The sequence below is a fragment of the Microcaecilia unicolor genome, chromosome 2 (assembly GCF_901765095.1).
Source record: "Microcaecilia unicolor chromosome 2, aMicUni1.1, whole genome shotgun sequence".
Classification (NCBI taxonomy): domain Eukaryota; kingdom Metazoa; phylum Chordata; class Amphibia; order Gymnophiona; family Siphonopidae; genus Microcaecilia; species Microcaecilia unicolor.
The window spans coordinates 512,475,367-512,503,282 of NC_044032.1; the positions used below are offsets into that span (position 1 = coordinate 512,475,367).

At 41.3% G+C, this 27,916-nt stretch overlaps 1 protein-coding gene across 1 annotated transcript; it reads right to left on the bottom strand.

Annotated features, from left to right (window-relative positions):
- Window positions 1-27,873, bottom strand: QDPR (quinoid dihydropteridine reductase). The gene is made up of 7 exons (XM_030191222.1): window positions 27,714-27,873; window positions 27,140-27,232; window positions 21,533-21,629; window positions 18,944-19,084; window positions 11,331-11,439; window positions 10,447-10,530; window positions 1-1,566 (listed from the first exon to the last, which is right to left on the bottom strand). Exons 1-7 carry the CDS (start codon window positions 27,807-27,809, stop codon window positions 1,461-1,463), a joined length of 726 nt encoding a protein of 241 aa, XP_030047082.1. The 5' UTR covers window positions 27,810-27,873; the 3' UTR covers window positions 1-1,460.
- Between the last annotated feature and the right edge of the window lie 43 nt (window positions 27,874-27,916).

A 27,916-nucleotide genomic window follows, 5' to 3' on the forward strand; every position in this document is an offset into this window, starting at 1 on the left:
ACAAATAAAAGATTGAGTATATTGAAGGTAATTCTACAACAGGGCATCAAGAAGAAGAGGGTAAGCAGGTGCCTATTTCAAGCTTATAAAGGAAAGAAAGTACCTACTTATCTTTGCAGATTAGCCTACGTAGCAGAAAATGCAGTTACATTTAAGGTATGATCACTTAAACAGTCCCACAACTGGTATAAATGCTCATGCCTAAGTGTTAGCACATAACTTTACTCTTTTTACCTTTTCTGTCAATAAAGTTGTACTTCTTTTTCTTTTCCATGGCGATTTAATCAATTAACCTCTTTGATTATATTTGATGAAAGGCGGTATATCAAATATTTAATAAACATAAGCAAGTAAATTACAGTATTCTATAATTTACATATGTATTTGCATACTCCATCTATGAACACACCCACTGGCAAAAATATGCACCATCAAATCATTGCGCATATCTTTTCACTAGCCTTTATTTTATAAGAGATCATTCACACAGATAAGTGACCATTTATGACTAGAATATCGCTAGTTACACCCACTTCTGCCACATGAATTTGAGCAGCTCCTTATAGAAATTACCCTCTAACTGTGCCTATTCCTAAGATTTTGCCTGATTAAGACTATTAGCATATGTTATAATTAAGCATCAATCTCTGTGGAGCTTTCAGTAATCACAACATAACCATTGGTTAATCACCTAAACTTCATACACTTGCCCAAGATTCTATATATGGCACCAAAAATTGGGTGCCGGTATTTGGGCGCCAATTCAAGGTATGCACCCAACTAAACAGACTAACGAGCCCATCGGAATTTGCACCCACATCTTGCTACGTACTATTCTTTAACAAATGTGCACCCAAATCCTATAGCGCACAACCCAAAAGGGAGCGTGGCCGGGGAGGGGGGGGGGGTGCAAGGGTGGGTTAGGGCATTCCTAAAATTTGCGTGCAGTGTTAAAGAATACTGGGAATGTGCGCCCAAATTGGGCAATGGGAATTACATCTGGTTCCAACACGTGTAAGACCTGGCACCCAAATTTCCATGCTGATTTTCTTTTTCGGCGCCATTTACTGAATTTAGCTCTTGATGCATTCAGACAAGTAAGCAAACAGAATGTATATTTATTTGAAACAAAACATTTTGTTGGCATTTGATCTTCATTAACCCTCACCGTCGTCTTCTAAATGCCAACCAATCATTGGCAGTTCTCACAAAACACTTTGACACAGAAGAGCTGGCTTCAGAGCTGTACAAGGTACTTCAGCTACAGCAATGATGTTGGCTTTTGGGTGAACACATTTGGTCTATAGCAACTGCTATACAGAACCAGAAACACATTTTATTAAGCTAAATTACACAATGTACCAAATACAGGAGATCACAACCAGACTGCACAGAGCAATGTTCACACTTCAATAGCTTTCCTCTTGCTGGCATTTCCGCAAACCGTCAATGGTCACTGGTTAAAGATGAGCTGGAGAGAGTTCAGTCTTGCCTTCTGTGGTAATCACCTGGATAAGACTTCCTGATTTTGGCCTGTTGCTGCCAGTAGTCCACTCATAAAATGTTCTATTACAAAAAAAGAAAAACACATGATTAAGCAGACTAAGGAGGAGATATCAGCATGTTTACCCATATGAAAAGACCCTATTATTCACGTAAATCAGCATACATGTATAAATAGTGATTTTAGAAAAGGCACCTACCTATGCATGTATGCATCTAGCACACACAATATTTGAAGGTCTTGGGTGGTCCTTAAAATTTTACCCCTAATTCTATAACCTTAGCACCTAAATGTAAAAACCATTTGTGCACTAAGGTTACAGAATTCTAGCACTTCATCACATTCACGTGCTTTTCATTCATAAGAACATCAAGAATAGCCATATTGGGTCGGATCAATAGTCCATCTAGCCCAGTATCCTGCTTCCAATAGTGGCCAATCCAAGTCACAAGTACCTGACAGAAACCCAAATAGTAACAAGATTCACATAAATGCTATGTGTGAACACAGCGGCATTCTAGAATGTGAGTAAACAAGTCGCATAGCATGTAACTCACATTCACAGGGGGAGGCGCATAGGTGGAGCATGGAGCAGGTCAAACAACTACACACTTACTTTACAGAATACTGTCATATAGAAATGACGTAAGTGGGTGGGTCTAAATGTCAACATGCACTAATATTCTCTAAATGGAACCTGGATGGCATGATGCCAATATAGAATTCAAACACAACATACTACATTTTGGTGCTCTTTATAGAATTTGCCCAGTATGTGTATTTCCCTATTTTGCAGTATAAATACACGTATACTTCAAAAAAATTTCCTCATGAGAATTTACACTTGCTCTGAAGCACACAACTGTCAGGTTAATGGTTAATCTGGATGCGAGTTTGGTGGGGGGGATGGAATTGGGTTTATCTCTCTGGAGTTCATCATCTCACACAGCAAAATATTCAGTTATTATTATTATTATTATTATTTATTGCATTTGTACCCCACATTATCCCACCTTTTTGCAGGCTCAATGTGGCTTTCAGAGCTTGCCTCCTTTTGCATTTGTAGAATCTGCTACTTAAACATAAAAGTGGCAGCAGCACTTAGATGAGCTGGCCTAAATGGATTTCATATGGATTTGGGGCTAGATTCTATATTTGGCGCCTAAAAAAAAAAAAATCGGTACTGAAAAAAACGAAAGACACACTTAACGTTAGGCACAGTTCACAGAATGGCACTTATGCCCGGGAATCGAGCCTAACTTTATGTGCGGCCATTTGCACCAACTGAAACGTGGTGCAAATGTATCTCCCCCGTATCCTTTAACAAAGCATGTAAATGCTAGGATTGCCCTAATTTTCATGCCCTTTTCTTTACTCGCACATTTAAGCACGATCCTGCACCTAAGTTTACATGCATAAGTTCCAATTTAATCCAATTAGTGCCAATAATTGCTTGTTAAAATGTCAATTATTGGCACTAATTAGCTCATTATTCAATTAAATTGCACACGTAATTCTTGTAAACTCAACAAGAACAGTGGAATAATAATAATCAACTTTTTAATCCCAGAGGAATCCTTATACTCTGTATATCTCACTGGACTGTTTACATTTTTTTTGTGGGGGGGGGGGGGGGGGGGAGGATAAAGCCTCCATAATTGCTGGAAACACTCACTGGCAATAAAGGGGATACATACAAACTCCTCCTTACTTCCAGCTAATGTCTATCATTGGCTTTAAAAAACCTCCTGGTTCAGTCCACAATCTATATCCATTGATTTATTATTATCATACTCCTTCATTCAACAGTCCTCTGTGTTATCTGTCTCTATGTACCAATGTAGGAAAAAAAAAGCACTTTTATCTTGATATGGACAATCTTAGTCCAGTGAGATATACAGAGTACATTGATTCCTCTGGGGGGTGGGGGGTAAAACGTTTATTACTACTACTCCACTCTTCGTGTTGAGTTCACACTAGATTTTTGAGTGGGATACATTTTCCAATTGCAAACTGTATTGACACATACTTTTTGGCAACTTTTAGCCCACTGCACTAACTCCCCAATGTAGATGCTATGTCTGCAGGATTTTTGCTCGTATTTATAAAGATGCATCGATGCTTATGGATCTTTTTGAAATAGGCTAAAAATATGTGCCTCTCTGCCCTATTCACCTACATGCACCATTATACAATTACCCTCTAAGTGCAGCTGCATGTATGTGTCAGTGTGACCACCTACATATGGGGTAATTTTATTAAAAAGACATCTATGCCCAAGTTCCAAAAAGGTGCCTATTCAATTCTATTTTCTAGAGACAACGTGGAGGGGCTTAATCGAACGAAAACGTCTATCTCCATGGGCGTTTATCTCCAAGAACGGGTCCGTGAAGGGGCGGACCGAACCGTATTTTCGCAAAAAAATAGACATCCATGTTTTATTCGACAATTTGTGAGCTGGGCGTTTTTGTTTTTCAGCGATAATGGAAAATGAAAGCGCCCAGCTCAAAAACGAATAAATCCAAGGCATTTGTTCGTGGGAGGGGCCAGGATTCGTAGTGCACTGGTCCCCCTCACATGCCAGGACACCAACCGGGCACCCTAGGGGGCACTTTTACAAAAAAAAAAAAAAAAGGTAAAAGAGCTCCCAGGTGCATAGCACCCTTCCCTTGTGTGTTGAGCCCCCCAAATCCCCCTCAAAACCCACTGCCCACAAGTCTACACCATTATTATAGCCCTAAGGGGTGAAGGGGGCACCTACATGTGGGTACAGTGGGTTTGGGGGGGTTGGACGACTAATAAGCATTAAGCAGCACAATTGTAACAGGTAGGGGGGATGGGCCTGGGTCCACCTGCCTGAAGTCCACTGCACCCCCTAACAACTGCTCCAGAGACCTGCATACTGCTGCCAGGGAGGTGGGTATGACATTTGATGGTGAAAATAAAAAGTTGTGAAACATCATTTTTTTGTGGTGGGAGGGGGTTAGTGACCACTGGGGGAGTCAGGGGAGGTCATCCCCGATTCCCTCCGATGGTCATCTGGTAATTTAGAGCACTTTTTTGGGACCTGTTCGTGTGAAAAAAGGGTCCAACAAAAGTGTCCTAAATGTTCGCTAAAAACGCCTTTATTTTTTCGATTATCGCCCTAATGCGTACATCTCTCCTCGGCCGATAACCACGCCCCAGTTCCACCTTCGCCACACCTCTGACACGCCCCCATCAACTTTGTCCGCATCCGCGACGGAGTGCAGTTGAAAACGTCCAAAATCGGCTTTCGATTATACCGATTTATTCGTTTTTGTGAGATAAACGTCTATCTCACGATTTGGGTCGAAATCTAGGCGTTTTTCTCTTTCGATTATAAGGTGGATAGGATCCTATGTGCCTTTATAAAATAGACTCAAAGAGCAATTGAATATTGGCGCATACTTAACACAACAGCACGTAGCTGGAAACTGGTTATTATATGGTGTATGAACATTTCATTGCCGAACACTTCGATCACTGTGTTACTTCATCACATATTCAAGCTAAATGTATTCAAACTACATGCATGGAAAACTTGCAGCAAATGGGAGGGGAGGGGCGTGCAAGCACACATCTGCATTAGTTCTTTTGCACCTAAATATAAGCCTTGCTAAAACTTCTTACAGATAACATTTTCACAATGATTATATTTAGGCGCAAAAGAACACAGTGTTTTCATCACCTTAATCTGTCACTTCATCAAATAGACACCTCACCACCATAGATATTTCATCATGCAACACGTCATCACATATTCAAGCTAAATGCATTCAAATTATATGCCTAGAAAACTTGCAGCAAATGGAGCGGGGGAGCGTACTGATAACCATGGTTTCTTTATGCGCATGTCCAAAGGAAACCAGAAGTGCCAGCACATGTTGGCACCTGTTCATTTGCACCTACATATACAAGTCTCACTAAAAACATACTGAAGCCAGGCACCCCTAATTCTCATTCCTGTTTTATCTACACAGGTCTCCAAGATGTTAACTCACTTCCTCACCTCACCCCATTTGCATCCTCCCCAACCTAATTGTGATATGTGCTATGCGACCGCCTACGAAAGACTACCACACTGGAGTGTGGAGGTGCACTCAATCCCCACGAAACAAATACACAGAAAAGAAGAGGAGTGGGGGAAAGCAGGCTCTTTCCAAACAAAGGAGGAGACGTATAATTAGATCAAAAATATATTTATTATAAACAGGTTGACAACACAGCCGTGTTTCGGCACCGGAGCACCTTCTTCAGGAGTCTTCCAAGGATGAATCAAGTGCTTGAATCGTTAACACACCAAAAAGGCAAAATAAAAAAGAACAAGCAGTTCCTTCTCTTTCTAAGTAATGACAGTACTGCGTACAGCGAGCGTAGTGTGTAGTAACATGTCCAAAAAGAGCCTACTTTCCCCCACTCCTCTTCTTTTCTATGCAACCGCCTGCCAGTAATGAACTGTCGTAGTTTTGACATTTCTTCAACTTTGTATGCATATTTTCCACACATAGTCATTGTGCATTATGTGATATGTGCTGTATTTAAAATGGAAATATCTTTGCTCAATTTGCCACACAAGTTTTCCAAGCATATAATTTGAATATATTTAGCTTTCTGCATACAATGTAAAAGCTGTTCTTTCAGTGCCTAAATATGAGCCTTGTGAAAATATTATGTGCAAGAATTTTTTGCAAGGTTCACATCTAGATGCAAAAGAACAGGCATGGATATGTGCAACCCCCCCCCCCCCCACCCCCACCCAATTTGCCACAAGTTTTCCATGCATATTATTTGAATACATTTACCCCAAAAATCTATAAATGGCACCCAATTTTGCACACACAATTTAATTAACACGCCAATTAGTGCTAACTGGGTTCTAATTATCAGCACTAATTGGCCTTAATTGAAATTTCTGCACACATTTTTACTTGCACGGCTCCGAAAAGAGCACGCAGCAATGGGAGGGTAATGGTTAGATCAGAGGTGTCCCTAGAATTTATGTGCACTATTAAGTAATAAGGGGGATCCGTGCCTAATTTAGACATGAAGATTTACACCAGGATTCTACATAATGCGATTAGATTTAGGTGCCAAAATCGGCGCAGATTTTATAACACTGCACATAACTTAATTGGTTTAACAAGCTAAAGAGCACTGATAACAGCACTTAACAAGTACTAATTGGCAATGATTAGAATTTAGACATACAACTCGCTAAGCATATTCTGTAATGATGTGCACCAAACTTCTAACGCGCACTGGCAAAAAGGGGCATGGTTATGGGCGAGGAAATGGGCGTTTCATGGGTATTCCAACATTTAGGCTCCTACTTATAGAATATGGCCCAGTGCACCTAAATCTACATGCTGAGATTTACACCAGGTTTTCACTGGTGTAAATGGATGCACGCAGATATCAGCGCTGAAATATCAACTAAGCGTATTCTATAATCGGTGCCTAAATCTAGATGCCGATTATAGAATACACTTAGCACTGATTTTTCAGGCGTCATATATAGAATTTACTCCTAAGCGTATTCTATAAGCGGCGCCTAAATTTCAATGCCGTTTATAGAATACCACTTAGCATGTTATTTGTTTTGGCGCTATTTACAGAATTTGGCCCTTATTGTTTATTCAGATTTGCCATACCGCCTGGTTTACAGAGATCCTTTGGAGATGTAATGAAAATGTATATATTCTAATTTATGTGGAGGGGCATAATCGAACGGGGCACCCAAGTTTTCCTGAAGGCGTCCTCGCAGGACGTCCTGGCGAAGGGGCGGGGAAACCCATATTATTGAAACAAGATGGGCGTCCATCTTTCGTTTCAATAATACAGTCGGGGACGCCCAAATCTCAACATTTAGGTCGACCTTAGAGATTGTTGTCCTTAAAGATGGTCGTCCCCGGTTTTCAGCGATAATGGAAACCGAGGATGCCCATCTCAGAAACGACCAAATCCAAGCCATTTGGTCGTGGGAGGAGCCAGCATTCATAGTGCACTGGTCCCACTCACATGACAGGACACCAACCAGGCACCCTAGGGGCACTGTAGTAGACTTCACAAGTTGCTCCCAGGTGCATAGCTCCCTTACCTTGTGTGCTGAGTCCCCCCAACCCCCCCAAACCCACTCCCCACAACTGTACAACACTACCAATAGCCCTAAGGGGTGAAGGTGGCACCTACATGTGGGTACAGTGGGTTTGTGGTGGATTTTGAAGGGCTCACATTTACCACCACAAGTGTAACAGGTGGGGGAGGGATGGGCCTGGGTCCTCCTGCCTGAAGTGCACTGCACCCACTAAAACTACTCCAGGGACCTACATACTACTGTCAGGGAGCTGGGTATGACATTTGAGGCTGGCAAAAAATATTTTAAAAGTTTTTTTTTTTGAGGGTGGGAGGGGGTTAGTGACCACTGGGGGAGTAAGTATGCTTCCGACACGCCCCCGGGAACTTTGGTCATCCCCGCGACGGAAAGCAGTTGAGGATGCCCAAAATCGGCTTTTGATTATGCCGATTTGGGCGACCCTGGGAGAAGGACGCCCATCTCCCAATTTGTGTCGAAAGATGGGCGCCCTTCTCTTTCGAAAATAAGCCTGATTGTATTTCCCATTATGGCCTCAAGACATTACAATATCCAGAGGCAATAAAATTTAACAATAAAACATAGGAGGGTAAATTTGTAATAGGTGACAGGCAAATAGTACACTTATAGATTTTGAGGTTCAGGTACTGGTAGATATTTAAAACCAAAGTAAGTACATCTATCAGATTTGAAAATTACCCCAGGCAATTTATGTACCTGACTACACATAAATTTCCTGGGTTAATTTACTTGCATAGGCACAAATTTTGAAAAATATGCATATAAACAAATACCTCCCCACCCACCAGCCCCAGGAATGTTCCTATACAACAAGCTATATGGACAGTTTTATAAAGCACCTATTTCCATTCATAAAACACTGCTTTATGTGCGGGCTTCTAAAATTGCTCTACTTATGAAAGCTAAATCTAATACACAAATAATAAAATGAACATAAACATACCTAAAACAGTCAATTACAATTTTGAAAACAATTAGTTAACTAATCTCCCAAATTACAATGCAATACATAAATCAGATTTTAATTTCTTTAAAAACTATATAGCATAAAGATTGGAAGGTGCCAGGATGAGACCAGGGATATGCTGGAGGGAATTAAGTCTGGTGGGTGTGAAACAGGGAGTGCACAGGCATGAATGGGGATGTGTGGGAGAACTGGATTTGTAAGTGGAGGAAATGATACATGAGTTGGGGGGTGGGTACGGTAGGGAGAGGCCGAGTAATAGTGTAATGGATCTGGAAGACTAAGGAGAGGGCAAAAGAGGGTAGAAGAAGTGTGGGGAAAGACAGAAAAAAAAAAGCAATTTTGCAGAGCAAGTGGGTGAGCTAGAGCTGGCGAGCGGTAAACAAAAGTAGGTGAAGGCAGGGCAGGATTAACCCTTTGGTGGACCCTAGGCAATGAATCGCATCCCCCCCCCCCCCCCCCCACACACACACCCCTTTGAAATCTAAATACGTTTTATAACCCCCACAAATACCACCCCTCCCTCATGCTTCTGTTGGCAGAGGAGGAAGAGGCGGGTAAGAAGTATTGCTCACTAACTCCTCCTGCTCACTTCTGAGCAAAGCACAAGGTTTAGGAAGAAGACCTCGGAGGGCAGTGGTGGCTCTTGTTTTCCCCCAGCAGTTGACTTACCAAGGCAAAAATCTACCTACAGAACCACTGAGTTAGCACATCCTAAATATCTGGGCCCTAGGTCCGTGCCTAGTTTGCCTATGCCTTAATCCTGCCCTATGCGAGGGCTAGAAAGGATGCCAGTACTGAGGATAGGAACAAACTAGGGAGTGAGATACAGGGGGGAAGAAAAGGGGTGAAGGAATGAGAGTAGAAGGAGAATGGTATGGAAAAGGAGGTGGGAGAGATAGGGAAGAGTTAGGCTGGGAAAAGCAGTGAGAATCAGGATAGGCTGGAGAGGACTTTGACAGCAACTCTAGTAGCTGGGACATAAGGACAGTGCTGGGCAGACTTCTACAATTTGTGTACCGAAAATGGCAAAGAAAGATCAGGATCAAGTACATGTATTTTATACCACATTAATTATAGGTTTTTAATCATGAATTGATAATGAGTGTGACTGGGCAGACTGATGGACCATTCAGGTCTTCAGGATTCCTTTGTGTTTATCCCACGCATGTATGAAAACGGTAATGGAATTCAAACATGCGTGGGATAAACACAAAGGAATCCTGTTTAGAAGGAATGGTTCCATGGAATCTTAGCGGAGATTGGGTGGTGACGCCTGTAATTGGGAAACAAAACAGGAGCTGGGCAGACTTCTATGGTCTACGCCCTGATCGTGACTGAATAAATAGGGATGGGCTGAAGTGTAAATTTTAAGGGGCTTCGATGTTAGCTTCAGAACTTAGTACAAGAACAGTACTGGGCAGACTTCTACGGTCTGTGCCCTGAGAAAGGCAAGGACAAATCAAACTCGGGTATACATATAAAGTTTCACATACCATGTAAAATGAGTTTATCTTGTTGGGCAGACTGGACGGACCGTACAGGTCTTTATCTGCCGTCATTTACTATATTACTATGTTACTAAGAAGGAGACCAAAGATTGGGAAGGACAATAGGGATAAGGGATGGAGAAGCAGGATGGTAAGCGGTAAGGGAGAGTGCACAATTATTAACTGTGCATAGAGGTGATAAAAGGAGAGAGCATGAGAGGGGTTGATTAAAGGGATCAGCATGAAATTAGGAAAAATATAGTGATGAATTAAATTATCCACCTCCAAAGCAGAAAGACTGGGTAGTTATATAACAATTGCTGGGAAATCTTTTGGTCATGGTTTATCTACTCACTTAGCAACAAATTCTAGCGGTGTCCAGGAACTGAAGTCTGCATTAGGCATTGATGTTCTGTTCGCTGGCGTATCCAAGGTAACCCTGTGATTAGGAGAGATAAGTGTTTTATTTGTACAGCATGTCTTTCATTACAACAGTTATTGTCTTTTCCTCTTCATACAGTGTGTACGTGTCTTTAGTAAGATTATACTGTGTAACAAACAGCAGCGCTCTATATTAAAATATATTGATTCAACTCTAACATTATATACAAGAAGAACACCAAAAAAGAATAAAAATAGCCATAAGAATTAATTTACTTTATACCTCTATGGAAAAATTACACAACGTCAACTCTGCCCAGCAGGAAGGCCCTGTTGTAGGGGTAAATCACAAAAATATTTTAAACTGGAAATAAGTGACAGCTGAAGATTTAATCGTGAGTTTAAATCTTAGGAAATGCTGGGGAATAGTGTTCCATGCTGGGCGGTTGCCTCTTCCAGTAATTCACAGAAATCACAGCAAGTCGGCATAGGCAGAATAGCCTTCTCTCCCCTTCCCAATACAGACACACAGTAAACCTGATCCTAGCTGTACACTTTCCTTTAGTTTGGTGTTGGTTTCCCTTTCTTCAGATACAAATTAATACAGCCGTTCGAACTTTGCACCACGGTAAAGAGACTACAGATCAGAACTCATGCGCAAATGATATTTTGTAATGCACTAATAATCTACTAGTTAATTCTAACTTGGCTACATCATGAAACAAGGGCTACTAATTTCAGCTGAACTGCTTTCAGACAAAAAAAAAAGCTTCATTACATTCCTTAGTGCTTGTGCACAAACCTGTCCATAACAAAATATTTATTTGTACAAGAGGAGACAATTATGTCGTCACTTACGGCAGAACAGCAACAGCCGTAGAACCAGCTGGTAATCCACTCTTTTCACCCCCAAGACTCTGGCAAAGCTGATGTACAGCTGCTTTAGCCATGCCATAGCCCACCATCCCTAATAAGGCAAGGAGGAGGTAGAATGACAATTAGTTAAAACGTGTATTAAAAAAAACAGTCAATGCAAGAAGGCTTCAAAAGATATACTTTTAGTCAAGGAGAATAGAAATATAGTAAATGATGACCAATTTAGAAAGCTGCAGTTCATCTACGCACCTCTCCTTGTTGCTTCAGTAGAATTCAGAGATTACAAAAAACTAACTCAGGCTTCAACTTTTGCCACCCTGTGATTCTTCCACTAAACATCCAGGAAGTATGCACCATGGTATTACTACATGTCATACATTTCTCTCCCTTGCTTCGTACAATACCAATACATTTTCTGTTCCCGATAGTAATCCTCCCAAATCATGTTTGTATTGATTTGCAGTTGAAAATAAGAAGTCCACTGTACCCATTTTCTACACTCTTCACCTAACTAGACATTCTGCCTTCTACCCTATAAACGGCTCTTGACCTTATAAACTCATTTTTCATCTTCTCACCTTGACTGACACTTGGTTTTCCACTGAGGACTCTGTTTCAGTTACTGGCCCCTGTCATGGAGACCTTTTTCTCCCATACACCTTGCTTAGCAGGCCATTGTGGTGAAGTTGAACTGTTAATATCTTGACTTAGTTCTCTCTTTCAACTGCTCAGATTTCTCCATCTTAGTTTTCCCCCTTTCTAACTACCATCTCATCATTTTCAAACTTAACCACTCTCCCCACGATCATGTCCAGCTGCCATCACTTTCAGGATCACAAAGTTACTAACCATGGAATCCTCTTCACTGCTGTCTCATCTCTCCTCTCCATTACTACTTTGTCAGAGCCTGTTGATAAGCCAGTTTCTTCTTACACTATACTCTTCTCTGCTTTGGAGACTCTTGCCCTCTCCTTTCTGTAGGCTGAACCAATCCCTATCTTGCCTTCAGAATGTGCTTCCTGTATTCTTCTGCCTGACCTAATGAGCAGATCCCTTGCCCATGCTATCTCAATACATTTCAAATTCATACTGACCTGCTCTCACCAAGTAAGACTACTATTGTACATCTCCCTAGAACCAACTCTCACCATCTTTTGCCATACTTATCTCCTCACACTCCTTCACTCTGTGCCCAGGTGACAGCTGATTACTTCCAGGACAAGGTTCAAAGGATTTATTTTTCCCTACCAGGTGATTGCCACTTCCACCTCCTTCTCCTCCATTTCAATCCTCTCTCCCTTACTTTGGCCCCAGGTTAGTCTGAAATCACAAAAAAAACTTCCCATCTTCTCTTCTCCCTCTTTACTCACTAATCGTTCCTCTGAGCCCAGCCCACCCAGCTCTATTTCTACTATATAATCATCCCTTCTATCTGTAACTCACCAGTAAAGATGTTCCCACATGCTGTGGTGACACTTCAAAAATTACCTCACTGGATCCTACCTTCCCTGCAAGCTACTGTCCCAACTCCACCACTCCTTCATCCCCAAACTATTTGAACCTATTGTTCACCACTGCTATCTTGCCTTCATTTCTTCTCAAGCCATTCAACTCTGACTTTTGCCCTGTACAAGAACACCCCTTGCCAAAGTTTCCAACAACCTGTTAAAAACCAAAGCCAAGAGCCTTTATTCAATCTTCATCCTCCACTACCGTTTTTGGTACTGTTGATCATCTACCCTTGAAACTCTATCCTCACTTGATTTTTGTTACTACATTTTACCTTGGATTTCTTCTTACATCTACCATCACAATTTTAAGGTATCCTCTGATAGTGGGATAACAACAGAGGAGGATCTATCAATCCATGTGCTTCAGAGCTCTGTCCTAAACTCTCTTCTTTTTGTTTTGTCTCTGTCCGTTCCATGGTCCTTTAATCTCCTCCCATATCTTATGGTACTATCTTTTATGCTGACGACTCCCAGATCTACCTCTCTACACTAGAAATTTTTATTAGAAATGCAGTCCCAAATCTCAACCTGCCCACTTGCCACTGCAACCTAGATGTCCCACCACCACCTTTAAAACACAAGTTCTGTCTTGACCATGTTATATCATTATCTTTCCAAAAACCCACTACCCCTCTTTCCATTTTCTGTGGGTAACACCATCATCCTCCTCAGCCCATAATTTTGAGGCCATCTTCAACGCTATTCTTCTAATTTTAAAAAAAAATTGTTAAAAGGGTGTTTTTTTCCTCTATAAAAACGCTATAATCTATCTTTTACTTTCTGAACACATGCCAAAAAATTTTATCTACTCTCTCATCACCTTCTACTTAGGCTCCTATAACTGTTCCTCACAGATCTCCCAGTGAACCACCTCTCTCCATTTTATCATTGATATCTGTTATCACAATGCAGAAAAATACAAAAATGAACATCTGTCTCAATGTATGCATTTACAGTAGTACAATACTGCTATGGTGATAGATATAATCAACACAGATAGGAACCTGCTAACACTGGAAGAACCAGGATGTTAGCTTGCTAGCTAGCTACTTTACTGCACCGTTTGAAGGAATTAAAAGCCATAAAAGGTGCCATGCTGGGTCAGACCAATGGTTTGTCATGCCCAGCATCTTGTCTCTGGCAGTGACCAGTCTGGATCACTTGGAAATTCCCTGCAGATCCTAATATGTTTATTTAGTTTTGATATACCACCATTGCTGGTTATGCAGATCATAGTGGTGTATAATACAATTGGGTAAACATTTTAAAAAGAACTCCATTGATATAACAGGTAAGTCCACATTCACACTAAAAGAAACAGACACAGGATAGCTATAATAAAGAAACACAGAAAGTCAAAGAATCAGGTTGGACTCTATATCTGCAATGCAAGGATCTATCAGAGTGACTTTTATATCCAAGTGACATTTTATATCTTAATTTAATAAAAAAAAAAAAAAAAAGAGTCTTCAGCAGTAACTTAAATATGGAAAACGAAGCTTCTACTCTTGTACTGGTGGGGAGGGGTAAATCATTCAACAGTTTAGAAGCCATAAAGAAAAAGCCTTGTAGGTTCACAGTATGCCTTTTTAATACAGGGTAATTACTAGATGGTCAAAGGATCTAAAATTATGGTTCGGAGTATATGGGACTGTCAGAGAGGAGAGGAGAGCAATGACAGTGGATTCAGGTGGAGAGCCTTATTACCAAGATCAGAATTTTAAAACAATTAAATTTCACTAATGGTAGAGAAGCAGAGTCAGATTTCCTGGTCTTACTAAGTAAACATGCTGTTGTATTTTGTAATGTTTGGAGGCAGCAAAGGTGAGCTTTAGTGATACCAGTGTAAACATGTTACAGTAATCCGAGATCAGAAATGCATGGATCAATATATGTAATGAGGAAATCCAAAAGACTGAATGGAATGTTCATGTCGCAATGACAGAAAACCAGTCTCAACATGAGAGATTTGATGTTTGAATGTAAGTTTGGAATTGAAAATTAACCTGAGTATTTAAAACAATCAACAGTGGGTATGGGCATATTGAAAAAATATGGAATAAGACTGGGTTTTCGATGAAGTCCATAAATCCATCATGTGGTAATTTCTTACAGATTCAAAACCAATTTATGAGAGAACAACCAGTAAAAGAGCATCTAAGCAGCTCTGTAACTGTTTGAGGTAAGAGCAAAGCGGAGAAATCAAGAAAATATCATCTGCATAAATGAAAAATGGAATGTTGAAGACTGAGCGACCGATGCTCAATAGTCCCCGGTAACATCTGTCCGCTATTTCCACCTCGATAAAAATTACCGAAGTGGAAATAGCAAGTGATACTCAGAAGAAATCACATGCAAATGTGCAAATGAGCTGCACGGACTTTTACTATGCAACTCGTAGGAAAGGCTGACAGGGCATGTGCAGACAATCCACATGGATCCACATGCAATGCTACGCATGCCCAGAACAGCCCTCCATTGCCTTTCACGGCTTTCATACATGCATACAAGCTGCATGTATGAAAGCCATGTGTAGCTTTTTTTTTTCCCAAACTTGAAAGCCGCTACAACTTTGGGGGGGGGGGGGGGGATGGAGGAAGAGAAAGCAAAAAAGGATCAATGGGAAGACGCGGCTAATGCTGTCATCCAGCAAAGAAGAAAAGCAGAGTAAGATCTGTCCCACCTCGGAGCTCATCTGCCTGAAAGAGAAGGAAAAGACGAGAGAGAAAGGGGAAAGAATCCAGCACAAGCGATGACAGCTGTCACCAACCCGCTGGGCTCCTCTCTAGCAGCACTATCCAGTAGTGTCCTTCTAACACATGGGAAATTGCCTCTTCAGCTTACTGTTGTGAAGGTACGATAGCTGCTGGCTTTCCGTAAAAAAGTTTTATCGTAAAAGGCAGGGGCTGCAATCTGTGCATTACTTGGAATGCACAGCTGAATGGTAATCAGCTCATTTTAATAAACTTTGTATACCATTCCCATTGTTTGTTGCCATAAATGGAAAACAACCCTTTGTGCATCTCCTGCTAAAATAACATGTTCGCTAAAACAGTTGGAACCAGTCAAGAAAGCATGTTGCTGGCCTGGTAAGTTTGATGCATCTCCCCCCGAGTAGCTTATCTTTCACCAGTGTTGCTGCAGTAAAAAAAGGAATGATATTCTGTACAACTGTTTATAAATCACAAATAGAAAACAATAGTAATGAGCAACTGAAATAACCCCTCCCCCACCACCCTTCCAACCACAATATCTGACTTCTACTACCCAAGGAACTCTAATCCACCCTGTTAAAACGTCCATGGGGACAATGTGTAAATGTACACGCCAGGATTTATACCAAGTTTTAGTTGGTGTAAATGGATGCGCCTAGATTTAGGTGCTGAAATATCAACTAAGTGTATTCTATATACTGCGCCCAAGTCTAGATGCAGTTTATAGAATACGCTTAGTCGACACTGATAATACATAAGTCCTTATCACCTACAAAATAGGTGGCAGTAAGGACTCGCACAGTAATTTGTTTTTTAAATGGCCACGTGCTAATAGCAACATTAGTGCAAAAAAAATATATAGAAAAATCAGGGTTTCCACAGCCACAGCAAAAATGGCCTTATAATGCGGGGAAGACCTGTGTAAAGGCGTGCTAAGGCCTATTTTTACTGCAGCTTAATAAAAGGACCCCAATGTCTGCATCTTAACAGGCATTAAACAGCAAATTGGCACATTATTTTACCCCAATGCATGTTAATTTAAGGTACTGTGAATACATAATGAGATGCAAAGCATGTAATGAATAGCAGACATCTCATTAAGTAAATTGAACAACACAGCTGGTTGTTCTTTTTCTAGCCCAGGAGCATCAGGTAGATATAAATGTATGCAGGTGTTTTGTACCAGAAGCAAAGATTCAATTTGCAAACCAAAGTCCATGGTAAGAAGTACTCGTGATCTTCAACCCAATACAGACAGTGTGAAAATTGCACACCATTAAACAGGATTTCAGATAATCAGAACCATAGAACAGTACATTTAAAGTATTTTCATGAACAAAATAATGATACAGAAGATTTTAATGTGGCACAAATTTGATGTTTATACCTTGCCTGATGCTTTTGTAAGAAACTAACATGTATTGGTTGGATGTATATTCACAGCATTAAAACATCATTCATAAAGAGATACAACAGTGTGTGTGCAAGGGTTTAGTCATCTTGCCAAATTTGCAAATTCATTAAGGAATTTAATCATTTTTTAAAGTGTGTATTATATTTTAATGAAAGATATTGTACGTATGTATTTGTCAACAATAACCTTATAAAAAGGTTAAAAAAAAACCGCTCCCCAAAAAATAACCCCCCCCCCCAAAAAAAAATGGATCCCTTTAGTGCCTCTTTCTAACATAAAAATGGGACTAAAACGTCAAATGCTAGTACATTACTGCAGTTACATAATCACTCTTTCCCAATCCCACTAGCCTTCATGTTTAATGATTAACAAACGCTGGCATATGGTAAACAAATCTTGCAGTCTAGAAACACACAACTGAAACCATCCAGCTAAGAACATAAAAGAAAGGCAGCTTAAGAAAGTGGTTCATCTCAGTTATTAATTCATTCAGCTTAACATCTGGCAAAATCTCGTTACTACTTTCATTTTTTACACATGAGCTTCAGTCAAGAAATAACAATCATCAATTCTGGAAGAGTGAAAAAAACGCCTTTCCCAGCCCAGAGCTTAAGGAGAAATCATCATTACCCATGACCCACCAATATTTTTTCCTCTCAAAAAGTACAATTTACTTTTGAAGTGACTCAGGTCCCGAATCCACAGAATAGAAGAGCCTTTGTAAGGCAGACCTTTGGTTTGGTGTCATAAGTTCTGCTGAAAAATGATCTAGAAAAGTTACCACAATGTCTAAACAAAACCCCTTCCTTTGCAGATGACAAAATCTGTTATCCTGTCATCTTACAGGACACTCTTTTGCCATATTTATATTCGCACTGGTACAGAGATCATCACCGAGATTCCTGTAGATTCCTTTGATGTATCCATATAGTTTTAGACTGTCTCAAGCAAGCTTTTCTAATGTAAATAACTGTAATTGGGAAATTATTTGGCATAGACAGCTCACTATGAAAAATGACTGTTAGGATGATGTCTTCCTACCTTGTTTTGCTGCTCTTGCTTGGCTTGGTGCACTCAGTCAGTTTGTTATTAATTAACATGCCCAAGGCCAAGAGAGCATGATATGGAAAAGAAGGGAGGAAGGGTCACAGTATAGATTTCTTTATCAGATGGCTAGATGAGCCTACAGGCAACTAGAAGCTATGATAGAATTTAAATATGCTTGGGTCTCATACAAAGGGCAGCGGTGAGAGGATGGTAAGATAAAGGAAGTGACAAAACTGACTTGTACAGGCTGGTGGCATAGTTTAGTTTATTAATCAATCATAAAAACTACTACAAAGCAGTTTGCAAATAAAACCAATTACAACGTACGAAATAAAAGGAACTCCATCTAAAAATCAAAACAGAAAGTAGCCAGAGAGTAGAGGCAGAGTAAAAAGGAATAGGGAGCACAAAACTGAACAGTCAGTTGGGCCAGACCACCAACCTCAGGATCCTACAAAAAAGGCTTGGTGAACAGATGGGTCTTCAAGGCTATTTTAAAATGCTGGTAAGACTGTTCAGTACGGAGTGTGAAAGACAGAGAATTCAATAGGGATGGGATTAGAAAGAAAAACGCAGAATGGCGTGTGACCTGAAGTATGGTATGTAATAAAGCAGGATTAGAAAGCTGGTTAGCAGATGGAGACCAAAGAGCACGTATGAGTCCGTAAGCAGCGATCAAAGACAAGAGATAGGCAGGAGCATCAGAGAAAAGAACTTTGTGAGTTAATACTAAGTTTTTACACTGGATACAGAAGGTAACTGGAAGCCAATGATGATGTCCAAGTACAGGAGTGATATGATCAAAACAGTGAACACCTGAAAGTATACGAATAGCAGTATTTTGGACAGATTGTAATTTCCTGAAAAGTAAGGATGAAAGACCGGTATAAACAATACTGTGAATGGTACCTGGGGTCCCTGAAAGTCCTGCCTTGGCTCCAGTCAGGGTCAGCAAGCCGCCTTCTTTCAAGTGTTTTGTGGCCAGATGACTGGAAATTGCTGAGGTCCAAACACTCTGCTTCCACATCTGGTCACAGCTCTTGTAAAACGCTGAGGACAGAACACAGAATGCTCTTAGCACCCAGTGCTTAGAGGAACCGCCTACTGGTTAGAGCAGTGGGATAAGAAGCAGGAAAGTCAGTGTTAAATTCCCACTGACCTTCCCTGTAACTTAGGCAAACCACTTCACCCTAATTTACCTCAGCTACAAACTTAGATTGTGAGCCCTCCAGGGACAGGGGAGTATCTAGTCTGTGTTGTATCAGAATGTAACGCACCTTGGGATACTACTGAAAAAGATATGAGGGATTTTGGATTTAGTTCACAAAATACTAGATTGCTATTCTCCACATGAAATTATAGAGATACAAGGAGAGAGAGCAATCCACCAAGGTGGATGAACACTAACTCCCACAAGGATATAACAGTGTAAAAGGAAGTGGGTAGTGGACCAATGACTCCAGGGAAACGGGATACAAGTCTACAAGGATATCACTTTATTCAATGACTCAACACAGTACTGTGTTTCGGCCACAGTCCTGCCTCAGGAGTCTTAAATGATCCCTGGTGTTCGCAATAAGTCTTGAAGTTGATTGGTCTTGGAAAAGACCTTTGTAAACCTGCTGTGTCTTAGGTTGTATATATCACACAGCAACGCTAAGACACAGCAGGTTTATAAAGGTCTTGTCCAAGACCAATCAACTTCAAGACTTATTGCGAACACCAGGGATCATTTAAGACTCCTGAGGCAGGCCTGTGGCCGAAACACAGTACTGTGTCGAGTCATTGAATAAAGTGATATCCTTGTAGACTTGTATCCTATTTCCCTGGAGTCATTGGTCCACTACCCACTTCCTTTTACACTATTATAGAGATACAACCAGAGTTGGATACACATATTTGGGTGTGGATTAAAGGCTGCCCGAATTTTGGATTTGATTTCGGATTTGACACTAAAACTAGCCCGAAATCCAGGTTCAGATTTGCATTTTCATTGCATTACCATTACATTACCATCGCATTTTCAGCTGACACTGAAACTCTCCTCACCCACTATCACCCTTCACACCTCCCCGCGCCCCCCCCCCCATCACCACCATAGGCCCTCCCTGGGCTTACCTGAAGAAGCTGAAGTGGTCTACTGGCCTCTCTGGAGGCAGGAATGAACCTCAATTAAGAAGGCTGCTGAGACTGCCATGGAAGGTCCCAGCAGCCATTCTAAGATTGGACCTGCTTATGCCAGTTCCAATCTCCTGTCACTCTTCCTTATGATGGTTCTATTCTCAAAATGGCCACCAGGACCTTCCACAGTAGTCTCATGAGGCTGCCGCAGGAAGTCTTTGGCAGCCATTTTGACTGAGAAGCGGCACCGAGCAGGAACACAGATGGGGTTCGTTCCTGCCTCCAAAAAGGCCATTAGATCACAAGTGCTTCTTAAGGTAGGCCTGGGGAGGGCCTATGGGTGTTCGCAGGGTGGGAGAACCAGGTCTCTGCAGGGGGAGGGGGGAAATGACAGGCATAACAGTTTCGGTTTCAGCCGAAACTGAGCAACAAATTTCGGTTGCAGATTTGGTTTCAGTCAAAACCAAATTCACTGGATTCCACTTGCCTCTAGCGCGGATCACAGATCTGTGTGCAAACAGCTAATTACGCCTTATCAATGACTGGTTTTAACAGGCACTTAATTGGCAGTAAATGGGAAAACGCGCGGAGCTGCCCTATAACATGTGCGCCTAATTTCACAGCACGCCACTCCAAAGGGAGTGTGGCAATGGAAGGAGCATGGGCATGTCAGGGGCGTTCCCAGAATTTAGGCACGATGTTATAGAATAATGTCATTTATGCATATAACTGCCACTAGTTGGACACCAGCATTTACACCAGCCATTAGCAGGCGTACATCCTTTTGCCCAAAGTTAGGTATGAGAAGCGCGCTAAACTAGTATTCTATAATGTCACTTCACCCAGAGCGGCCTTTGCAGAATACTAGCTTAGTGCAGATTATCCTGGTGCCTAAATATGGGCACCGTTTATTGAATTCCTCCCATAATATACAGAGGCGTATTTTCAAAGCACCTAGACTTACAAAGTTCCATATGGGGGTCATTTTCAAAGCACCTAGACTTACAAAGTTCCATAGGTCACTATGGAAGTCTAAGTGCTTTGAAAATGAACATCATAGTGTTCTGAGAATATTGAAAACAGAAGGCTTTCTCCTCAATTTTCTCATCCCTATGCAGTTATGTCATTAGAACTCTGAAACACATATTACCATTGTAATACCACCTTTAATGCATCAGGTACATTAATCCATAGCTCATTCTGCACTGATCTGATGAAAGTCACAAATACCTTTTAGAGAACTAACATACTATTTGCCGACCTTCCCCCCCCCCCCCCCCCCAAATATTTACAAAAGGAGGAAAATTCTAGTTTTCACTTTTGCTAGAAAGATTTTTGCACATCTCTACTCATATCCTATATATCTGTAACACTTACATTTAGCCTTTGCTGAGCCACCAGTCCATCCGCCAGCTACACACAGAATGGCATCCACTTTCTCTTCACCAAGAAGCTTTCCCACATCTGTTGTGACCTTAAATGTATAAAAATGCTAAGTGAAACAGTTAACATTTCCCATGTGTTCTTAAGTCTAAAATGTTTCAGCATGAATCTCTTTCCAGGTCTGAAGAGCTGGACCTAATTAAGGGGCCCTTTTACGAAGTGTGTTACAGCACTCAGGCCCTGATGCTCAAAACTCCAGTGTTCAATACAGCGCTGGGAAAATACCACAACACCGCTGCAACACAGCTCCCTAATGATCAATAAAAAAGTACACAATGGGGAATTAAACCAGGTTTGAAAGCAGCTAGCTGCTGAAAATCTCTCACGTTTAGATACCCTAATGCCAGCTCTGAGCTAGCATAGGATTTCCCATGGTAGGTGCACCCTCATTCTGCTCGCCGGTTTTTAAGCATCGGAGTATAGGTCAGGGGCGTAGCTAGGTGGGGCCATGGGCCCCCACAGATTTAGCCCAGGCCCCCTCCACTTTCAACCCCCACCCACCCCCACCACCACAAGGTACCTTTGCTGGCAGGCCTTAGTCTTCTTCAGTGCCGGCTTCCGGCGTGTTCGCTCACTTCGCTGAACTGTTCTGTGAGTCCTGACGGCATGCACGTTCCATACCTTGCGCCGGTGGCAGAGGGGGGGTGGCGGCTGGGGGAGGTGGACTAGAACGTGCCCCCCCCCCACCTTGGGCTCTCTGGAGCCCCCTCCCGCCGAGGTCTGGCTACGCCCCTGGTATAGGTAATAACCTCCTTCTGAATATAATTTCAACAGAACTGGGGCGGCCTCCTTATTTTCCATGGCAGGTGTTTCTAAGCATTGTGTGCCAGCAAATGCAGGTGCTAGTGGCCTCTAGCACCCGAATTTGCTTCTCAACATCGGGGCCTTAATATGTGGTTAACGCATGGAAACAGGCTACCGTGTGACCATGTTAAGAAGTTCTGCAGTAGTTTGCCAGTTATCGTGTGTTAAATCACACATCACTTAATTTTTTGTAAATTTCTCTGTTGGAGGGCTTCGCATGGGTGGAGAGTGGACGTGGAAGGCGTTTGGCAGTTAACCTGCTGCACTTACCATGTGCTAAGGACTAGATCCTATGGGCGCTCTTTATTAAGCTGCGTAATTGGCATGTTCACATAAAAATTTTAACGCGCGTAAACTGTGTACGCGCCTACAATATCCCTATAGGCACCTACACGGTTAATGTGCGCTAATTTTAGGCACATTAAAAACGGTAGTGCATCTTAGTAAACAGGGCCCTATATATGGTACCTAAAAAAAACTAGCACTGAAAAAAAAAACCTGTGTAACCGCTGTTCTTTAAGCCACGCCTAAACTTTGGTGTGGTTTATAGAACAACACTTAAGCACCGCCATTTGCACCAACGAAAATGTGGTGCAAATGACCACATCTAAATTTATGTAAGGAGCACCATTATTCTGTAACTATGTATGTAACTCAAAACCATGCCCCTGTTCCACCCGAAACGTCCATGACCAACCCCTTTCTGCACCCCCTTTTTCGAGCTACACATAAGTTTTAGGCGTATACCCCGTGCCTAACTTTACACACAACATCCAATTAAATCTAATTAATGCCAATTGCTTGTTAAAAAGCCAATTACTGGCACTAATAGGCTTGTTATCCTATTAAAATTCTACCCGCTTTTTTCAAGCAACCTTTATAGAATAAAGCAGAGGTTTTCAACCCAATCCTCAGGGCACACCCAGCCAGTCGGGGTTTTTAGGATATCCCCAGGAATGCCTATGACCAGTCCATGGCCACACCCCCTTTGAGATCTACATGGTAGAATTTACACGCACCATTTTATAGAAAACATTTTGCAAGTTGTGCACGTAAATTCTAATTATTGCCAATAATTGCTTGTTAGTGGCCAATTATCAGCACCGATTGGCTTGTCAATTCAGTTACGTGCCTTAATTTGGCCATTCTGCCAAAACTGCACGCATAACTTTAGTCGCTATATGCAGAATCCCGGGGGTAACTGCCTAAAGCAGATTTAATGCAGGATCATTTACCAGCTCCTAAATAGGAGGCAGTAAGTGCTTCCATGCTATTCAGGAGCAGGTACTACACATTAATCCACATTTTAATGCACAACCTACAATTAAAAAAAACAAAATAGTAGAAACATCCTTTCTTGATGCCATGGTAGTTCTGGGCTTGCTACACGTTAAAAATCCTCCATTACAGTGCATTAAGCCCCAAATTTAACACACTCTAGCACAGTGGTTCCCAAACCTGGTCCTGGAAGTTCCCCAGCCACTCAGGTTTTTAGGATATCCACAATGAATATTCAAGAGAGATTATTTGCATGCACTGCCTCCACTGCATGCATATCTCTCTCATGAATATTAGGTTTTCAGGATATCCACATTTAATATTCATGAGAGAGATATGCATGCAATGGAGGCAGTGCATGCAAATATCTCTCTTGAATATTCATTGTGGATATCCCAAAAACCTGACAGGCTGGGGAACCTGAATATTCACTGTGGATATCCCAAAAACCTAACTGGCTGCGGAACCTCCAGGACCAGGTTTGGGAACCACTGCTCTAGCAGAAGGGCCCCTTAAGGGATGAGAGGAAAAAATTAAGATGGAGTAGGACTCATAAATCTTGTTAGCTCTTCAATGCATGGTAAAAATGGTGCAATTTTACAAATAAAAGATTCTTTGCGAGTATATTTATTAGGAGTTATTTACCACCTTTTTTTAAGAAATTCACCCAAGAAGTACAGCAAGAATCACCTGGACATAGGTAATAAGACAATAAAATATTTGAACAATATATATTATAGCATAAATATGCTACTTACAATGTCAACACAATACATAAGACATAAGCAAGCAAACACATGTAAAGGGCATCTTAAAAACAGAGAAAAATGAAAGCAGATAAAGACCATATGGCCTATCCAATCTGCCCATCCTTGTCATATACTATCTCTTCCTCTCTCCTAGAGATCCTATATGTCTGTCCCAAGCTTTCTTGAACTTGGTTACAGTTTTCATCTCTATGAATTCACCACCCTTGCCATGCAGAATAATACCCCCCCCCCCCCCCATTCAAGAATGGATAGTGACGAGTAGACACAAACTTGTATGTACAACCCGGGTGTAGATGTATTCAGGGGTTTAGTTTGGGGAGAGCCATTATTTTCACACGTTCTTTATCAAATACATGCGTTTATACGGCCTGTATGTGCTTTCAAGCTAGGGTAAAAAGTGTTACACCTAATCACACTGACCACCCTTCAACATCTTCAGTCCTTCTGTGACTGTTCTCTTGTGCTTGACTGCTTAAATATTTTAAATTTAAATGCTTTACTTTTTGTCTATTAGATTGTAAGCTCTTTGACCAGGGACTGTCTTTCTTCTGTGTTTGTACAGCGCTGCGTACACTTTGTAGCGCTCTAGAAATGTTAAATAGTAGTAGTAGTAGTAGTAAAAAGTGTCATGAGTTCAATATAGCCACAATTTTGGCTGTTTTTTAGGAGGCAATTTTATGAAGAAACAAAGGCTTAAAATAGATGCCTACCTGGCCTCCCAGCCTAGGTGGCTTGTATAAAATTTGTCTCCAAAGGCACTGGACAAAGCATTACAACTTCTAGAGAAGAGAACATCAATGATGCAAAATTTAATTATGCAGCAAATGGTTCTGCAGGGAAATACTATATTCAGGTATTGTGACAGACTGTCTAGAACCCCTAGCCAGCACACTGTCATATGTCCAGACGGAGGTAACCTAAAAGATTCTGATCTAGTGGTCAATATGTGGCCTCCAAACCCAATCAAGAGTCTATTTACCAAGTTTTTAGTTACACAGATTCTACGCAAGTTGCTCAAATAAGGCAAATATTAATTTACCAAACAATAATTCCCTCCAAACACACACACAAATCTTGCTCTATAAATCTTTGTGTGTTCAGTAGATGAATAAAAAGAAAAACACAGCTTCTGCAAATTATTTTCCATTGGTTGTATACCAAAGGGTTTAGCTATGACAGATCAAGATAGTGAAGCGTGTAGATGCACCCTCTCCCCTACTGGAACATATATCTAAGGCCAGTCAGGAGAACACCTCCAAGATTAGCAAACCACACAAGTCACAGTATACCACTTCAAAAATCATACAAGTGATATGTATTATTCATCTGGCAAAACCGTGCATTGCATGACAATTTTACTCCTTGTATGGACAATAAGGACAATATCCAAAAAATGTAGAATATTTGCATCCGGTGAACCACCTTGCTTTTCAAAAATGTGGCAATCAGAGCCAACATCTTCAAGGTCTGCTAGATTGAAATGATTCTCAACCAATATGAGATGGAGAAATAAGACTGCAAACCCATCCACCCTCCCTGCTTGCCTTTCAGAAATCTGCGGCGGTCCCTGGAAGACGGGCAAGAAAGGGAATGATTTTAGCAGCTAGGAATATATTAGGCTGAGCTGTGCCCATCAGACACTTGTAAACATATGAAATGAGAAAGCTCAATGCTGCTATTTTTTGTTATCACCATAGGTAAATCCCCAGATAGGTAGGGATGCATTTGTTGTTGCTCTCTTGATTTCTTTTAGTTTAACTATATGATGTTAACTATTTTCTTCTTTCTCCCGTGATGTGGGCTATTGGCTGCTTGCAGAAGCGGAGCCAGATTGACGGTGTGGGGGAGCGAAAGCGGCGCCAGCGCACATTTTTAATGCAACATGACGAGAAAAAAATAAGCACCGGCAGAACTCCGTTTGGGGGAGTGGTCGCTCCCCTGGCACCCCACCTAGCTACGCCACTGGTTGCTTGTAAATAATGATATTGCATGTATTTCATGAAAATTTCAAATTAAATTAAAAAAAAAAAAAAAAGAGCGAGAGAAAGTTCACTGCTTTCATCTGTCAGTGAGCTGGTAAGGTGTTGCATGGAGCCCAACAAAGGAAGCAAAACCTTTCAAATTATAATGAATCACAGCTGGCCACTGTCCTCAGCCTGTGATCCTAGCTTCCTGCCCTCATGGCTACAGGAGGAAAAAAAAATCAGAAACATGTCAACAACACACACAGGAAATTACTCCTCCTTACCCTACCTTCTGTACTGAATCAGTCAGCCTGTTTTATGTAGCCTCCACCAAAGCTAGACAAACAAACCAAGATGAGCAGAAACATCTCAGAGGGGGAACAAAAACTCCGAGTCCAACGTAGCACAAAAGGCTTTATTAGACTGTCACAGTGATTTCAAACAGCCACAGTTCTACCTGCATCAGGGGATCTGTATGGATGTCAAAGTACAAGCGTACCAAAGCAATATAACTTGAACACTACAGTGGCTAAAGTATTGAACTGTGCCTTATAATTAGTAGGCATATTGTAATGAGAACTGTAGATTTTAGGGGGTTGCTGCTTGCATCATATTAAAGGAACCTACTCCAGTTTTCAATCATATCTGGACAAAAAATGTATTCTACTGTTCTCCACCTGACAGATATTTATACATTAGTTAAAAAATAAAATCTAATGACTCACCTGATCAGTTTGCTCAGTAAAAGAGTCAGATATTTTCACGAGGACATTTGCATTTGCATTTGCATTTTCTACTATGTCTATGCAAGCCACCCACTGATAAAATAAAAATAAAAAAATCATTAGTTAACATTTTAAATATGCTCCCATATGAAAAAAATACTAGAGCTCCAAAACTACCTATTAGCAACAGTTTGTTGGGGCCAATTCATGCAGGCGAACAACCTAGTCAGCGCTTTCAACCACTATTTGGAAGACAGCAGCTATATAGGATGAGCTCTAAAACACCTAACAAGAACTCAGATCATACAACAGTTAGGCTGTCTACAGGATCCAGAGCAACTGGAAAAGATGATACAGTCCTGAGTTTACAACCACTGCGTGCAGGGACCTAACGTAATAGTTGTAAACCTAGGGCTGGATCACTAAAATTACACAGATTTGTAGCCAACCAACAAACAGTAAATATCTAATCGCAACAACTAGCTGTCGTAATGCTTTCAAGTCCAAGATATGTTGTCACTTTACTGGTACTCCCAGCATCTGATTTAGTGCAAATTTAAATGCCATTACTTACCCAGTTTTTGGACTTAAAGTATTCCACACACTTAGAACCCAGAGCTCCTCTTCCTCCATAAATCAACACTTTCTGAGTTTCCACTATTGCAGCCATGTCCTGCCTCCTTGCCCGCCCGTCTGCGCGTGCTGCACGGTGCACTCTGACACTTTGCACCCTCGCGGCTCCTGGCCTGGCTAGCTAGCTGCACCCACAGCCAATAG